The 5,954-nt window shown below is 45.9% G+C and overlaps 1 protein-coding gene across 5 annotated transcripts in view; it reads left to right on the top strand.

Moving 5' to 3' along the window:
- NOS3 (nitric oxide synthase 3) overlaps window positions 1–5,954 on the top strand; it is a 131,227-nt gene that overhangs the window by 123,893 nt on the left and 1,380 nt on the right. For all 5 annotated transcript variants that reach the window (XM_073677193.1, XM_073677191.1, XM_073677192.1 and 2 more), the window contains exon 25: window positions 3,472–3,666. In XM_073677193.1, coding sequence (XP_073533294.1) covers window positions 3,472–3,666 — 195 coding nt within the window. The remainder of the gene's footprint in view (window positions 1–3,471; window positions 3,667–5,954) is intronic.

Here is a 5,954-nt window from a genome sequence, read left to right on the forward strand (position 1 = left end):
TGTATCTCTGTGTACAGGAAGCTCCCCTTAGTGGTGGCTGCAGACAGAATCTTATCATGTATCTCTGTGTACAGGGAGCTCCCCCTAGTGGTGGCTGCAGACAGAATCTTACCATGTATCTCTGTATAGAGGGAGCTCCCCCTAGTGGTGACTGTAGACAGGATCTTATCATGTATTTCTGTATAGAGGGAGCTCCCCCTGGTGGTGACTGTAGACAGTATCTTATCATGTATCTCTGTATACAGGGAGCTACCACTAGTGGTGGCTGCAGACAGAATCTTATCATGTATCTCTGTATACATGGAGCTCCCCCTAGTGGTGGCTGCAGACAGGATCTTATCATGTATCTCTGTATACAGGGAGCTCCCCCTAGTGGTAGCTGCAGACAGGATCTTATCATGTATCTCTGTATACAGGAGCTCCCCCTAGTGGTGGCTGCAGACAGAATCTTATCATGTATCTCTGTATACAGAGAGCTCCCCCTAGTGGAGGCTGCAGACAGGATCTTATCATGTATCTCTATATACAGGAGCTCCCCCTAGTGGTGGCTGCATACAGAATCTTATCATGTATCTCTATATACGGGAGCTCCGCCTAGTGGTGGCTGCAGACAGAATCTTATCATGTATCTCTGTATACAGGAGCTCCCCCTAGTGGTGGCTGCAGACAGGATCTTATCATGTATGTCTATATACAGGAGCTCCCCTTAGTGGTGGCTGCAGACAGGATCTTATCATGTATCTCTATATACAGGAGCTCCCCCTAGTGGTGGCTGCAGACATAATCTTATCATGTATCTCTGTATACAGGAGCTCCCCCTAGTGGTGGCTGCAGACAGGATCTTATCATGTATCTCTATATACAGGGAGCTCCCCCTAGTGGTGGCTGCAGACAGAATCTTATCATGTATCTCTGTATACAGGGAGCCCCCCCTAGTGGTGGCTGCAGACATAATCTTATCATGTATCTCTGTATACAGGGAGCTCCCTCTAGTGGTCGCTGCAGACAGAATCTTATCATGTATCTCTAAATACAGGGAGTTCCCCATAGTGGTGGCTGCAGACAGAATCTTATCATGTATCTCTATATACAGGGAGCTCCCCCTAGTGGTGGCTGCAGACAAAATCTTATCATGTATCTCTGTATACAGGGAGCTCCCCCTAGTGGTGACTGCTGACAGAATCTTATCATGTATCTGTATATACAGGAGCTCCCCCTAGTGGTGGCTGCAGACAGGATCTTATCATGTATCTCTATATACAGGAGCTTCCCCTAGTGGTGGCTGCAGACAGGATCTTATCATGTATCTCTGTATATAGGGAGCTCCCCCTAGTGGTGGCTGCAGACAGAATCTTATCATGTATCTCTGTATACAGGGAGCTCCTCCTAGTGGTGGCTGCAGACAGGATCTTATCATGTATCTCTGTATACAGGGAGCTCCCCCTAGTGGTGGCTGCAGACAGAATCTTATCATGTATCTCTGTATACAGGGAGCTCCCCCTAGTGGTGGCTGCAGACAGAATCTTATCATGTATCTCTGTATACAGGGAGCTCCCCCTAGTGGTGGCTGCAGACAGGTTCTTATCATGTATCTCTGTATACAGGGAGCTCCCCCTAGTGGTGGCTGCAGACAGGATCTTATCATGTATCTCTGTATACAGGGAGCTCCCCCTAGTGGTGGCTGCAGACAGGATCTTATCATGTATCTCTGTATACAGGGAGCTCCCCCTAGTGGTGGCTGCAGACAGAATCTTATCATGTATCTCTGTATACTGGGAGCTCCCCCTAGTGGTGGCTGCAGACAGAATCTTATCATGTATCTCTGTATACAGGGAGCTCCCCCTAGTGGTGGCTGCAGACAGAATCTTATCATGTATCTCTATATACAGGAGCTCCCCCTAGTGGTGGCTGCAGACAGAATCTTATCATGTATCTCTATATACAGGAGCTCCCCCTAGTGGTGGCTACAGACAGGATCTTATCCTGTATCTCTGTATACAGGGAGCTCCCCCTAGTGGTGGCTACAGACAGGATCTTATCCTGTATCTCTGTATACAAGGAGCTCCCCCTAGTGGTGGCTGCAGACAGGATCGTATCATGTATCTCTGTATACAGGGCGCTCCCCCTAGTGGTGGCTGCAGACAGGATCTTATCATGTATCTCTGTATGCAGGGAGCTGCCCTAGTGGTGGCTGCAGACAGAATCTTATCATGTATGTATGTATACAGGGAGCTCCCCCTAGTGGTGGCTGCAGACAGAATCTGATCATGTATCTCTATATACAGGAGCTCCCCCTAGTGGTAGCTACAGACAGGATCTTATCATGTGTCTCTGTATACTGGGAGCTCCCCCTAGTGGTGACTGTAGACAGGATCTTATCATGTATCTCTGTATACAGGGAGCTCCCCCTAGTGGTGGCTGCAGACAGAATCTTATCATGTATCTCTGTATACAGGGAGCTCCCCCTAGTGGTGACTGTAGACAGGATCTTGTCATGTATCTCTGTATACAGGGAGCTCCCCCTAGTGGTGGCTGCAGACAGGATCTTATAATCTATCTCTGTATACAGGGAGCTCCCCCTAGTGGTGGCTGCAGACAGAATATTATCATGTATCTCTGTATACAGGGAGCTCCCCTTAGTGGTGGCTGCAGACAGAATCTTATCATGTATCTCTGTATACAGGGAGCTCCCCCTAGTGGTGGCTGCAGACAGAATCTTGTAATCTATCTCTGTATACAGGGAGCTCCCCCTAGTGGTGGCTGCAGATGGAATCTTATCAGGTATCTCTGTATACAGGGAGCTCCCCCTAGTGGTGGCTGCAGACAGAATCTTAACATGTATCTCTGTATACAGGGAGCTCCCCCTAGTGGTGGCTGCAGACAGAATCTCATCATGTATCTCTGTATACAGGGAGCTCCCCCTAGTGGTGACTGTAGACAGGATCTTATCATGTATCTCTGTATACAGGGAGCTCCCCCTAGTGGTGGCTGCAGACAGAATCTTATCATATATCTCTATATACAGGAGCTCCCCCTAGTGGTGGCTGCAGACAGGATCTTATCCTGTATCTCTGTATACAAGGAGCTCCCCCTAGTGGTGGCTGCAGACAGGATCTTATCATGTATCTCTGTATACAGGGAGCTCCCCCTAGTGGCGGCTGCAGACAGAATATTATCATGTATCTCTGTATACAGGGAGCTCCCCCTAGTGGTGGCTGCAGACAGGATCTTATCATGTATCTCTATATACAGGGTGCTCCCCCTAGTGGTGGCTGCAGACAGGATCTTATCATTTATCTCTGTATACAGGGTGCTCCCCCTAGTGGTGGCTGCAGACAGGATCTTATCATTTATCTCTGTATACAGGGAGCTCCCCCTAGTGGTGACTGCAGACAGGATCTTATCATGAACCTGTGTATCCAGGCCGCTCCCCCTGGTGGTGGCCAATAATGAATCCTTCTTCTCTTTCAGACCTATGTACAGCACATCCTGCGCATGCAGTTGGCGTGTCACGTGTACGAGGTGCTGCGTCACAGTAACGGACACATGTACATATGCGGTGACGTCACTATGGCCACTGACGTCCTACAGACAGTTCAGCTCATACTGGTGTCTCAGGGGGACATGAGCATCGTTGAAGCTGGAGACTACATTGGGGAGCTGAGGGTACGAGAATTATGTGGAACGAAGAGAACTCCACCTGTTTATACACTTTCATAATAGTTTTGCTCCGTAATGTCTTATACCCTAGTCACCTTCAGAGCTGCATTCGGCATTCTGCTGATTTCTTGTTAGTGTAGAGCAGTGATTCACACTGGAGCTCAGTTGTACGGTCACATGTCTGGCTGTAGAGCGTAGATAATCCACACCTAGATTTCAAAAAGTAACCAGCAGAACTGTGAATGCAGCTCTGGAGGTAACTGAAGTGTAACAACTGCTGTTAATTTGTTGAGATCAGATTGGGGAGATAAAGGGGGATTATAGGACAGTGGTTGGGATTACTAGAGGGATCAGCCGGAGGGAAAATCAGATTGAGGATGTTTTAAAGCGAAAGTGTCGTCTTGTTTAAATCAGATTTTTTGTTTATTCTTAACTTTGGACAATGTTTTCTTTTTTAATAAATTGGTAATTCCATAATTTTCATACTGGCCACTGGGGGCTTTTTTTAGACTTACACTACCTGTCCTTTCAGGAAGGGTTTGCAGCAGGCTCATTATCATCAGAGGCAGGATAAAAATGACTGATAACACCTCTATACACAGCTGAAACACAGGATCCATTAATCACCATAGGAGATGTCACAGCTCACCTCCGCCCTCTTTCTTCTCAATGACCTTTGCACACGCTCATTAGATGCTTTAATACAACAGATAGGGGCAGAGTTTTCATTGCTGCTAATATACGTGGCCATTTCCAGAAACAATGGGAAGTTTAGGGTCTAATACACCTCTGTGGCCGGTGAGAAAATTGGAAGATTTTTTTTTAATTTTTAAAGATTGTGATATGGGTGAAAAAAAAACAACACAAAACGTGATTTAAACAATGGGTCATTTTCTGATGATACATTTTTTTTAAGATACGATTGGTGGTGGATGAATCGTGAATGTTTGGATCAGATTGTTAATGAATATATTTTGATTGGTGGGATCAAAGTGGGGCGGCGGGGGTGAATCATAGGATTGGTGGAATCAGATTAGTGCTGATTGGTGGGATCAGATTGGTGGATGACTTGGGATTGTTGGGGTCAGATTGTTAGCTGAATCATGATTGGAGGGATCAGATTGGTGGATGAATAGTGTGATTGGTGGGATTTTATTGGTGGAGGATGTATCGTGTTTGGTGGATGTCTCATGATTGGGGGGATAGAGCGGAGGGCAGGTTTCTAAAACTCTTGAACAACAGGATTGATTTAAAAGATATCAAATTGGTGGTTGGATAGATTGGATGTATCATGGGATCAGATTGTTAGGTGAAAAGTGATTGGTGGGATCTGATTGGTGGATGACTCGAGATTGGCAGAGTCAGATTAGTGGATGGTGTGATTGGTGGGATCAGATTGTTAGATGAATAGTGATTGGTGGGATCAGATTGGTGGATGATGTATCACGGTTGGTGGGATTAGAGTGTTAGATGAATCATGAATGGCGGGATCAGATTGATCCCAATCACTATTCATCTACCAATCTGATCCCACCAATCATGATTCATCTAATCCCACCAAACGTGATACATCATCCACCAATCTGATCCCACCAATCACTATTCATCCAACAATCTGATCCCACCAATCACGATTCATCCACCAGATTGGTAGAGGATGTATCGTGTTTGATGGATGTCTCATGATTGGGGGGGGGGGATAGAGCGGAGGGCAGGTTTCTAAAACTATTGTAGAATATCAGGATTGATGTAAAAGATATCAAATTGGTGGTTGGATAGATTGGATGTATCGTGGGATCAGATTGTTAGATGAAAAGTGATTGGTGGGATCTGCTGATTGGTGGATGACTCGAGATTGACAATTTGATTGGTGGATGAATAGTGTGATTGGTGGGATCAGATTGTTAGATGAATAGTGATTGGTGGGATCAGATTGATCCCACCAATCACTATTCATCTACCAATCTAATCCCACCAATCACGATTCATCCACCAGATTGGTGGAGGATGTATCGTGTTTGGTGGATGTCTCATGATTGGGGGGGGATAGAGCGGAGGGCAGGTTTCTAAAACTGTTGTAGAATATGGGGATTGATGTGTAAGATATTAAATTGGTGGCGGATATATCATGTGATTGTTTCATACGGTTGGTTGGATAGATTGGATGTATCGTGGGATCAGATTGTATTGAATGCATATTTTGATCAGATTGGAACTGCTTTTTAATCAGTTGAATGAGGCCGGGCTGCACATATCAAACCCATTGGAGATTCAGGAGATGCAATCAGATTGGG

The sequence above is a fragment of the Phyllobates terribilis genome, unplaced genomic scaffold, assembly GCF_046119375.1.
Source record: "Phyllobates terribilis strain yellow unplaced genomic scaffold, ASM4611937v1 Scaffold_4__5_contigs__length_816908805, whole genome shotgun sequence".
Taxonomy (NCBI): Eukaryota; Metazoa; Chordata; class Amphibia; order Anura; family Dendrobatidae; genus Phyllobates; species Phyllobates terribilis.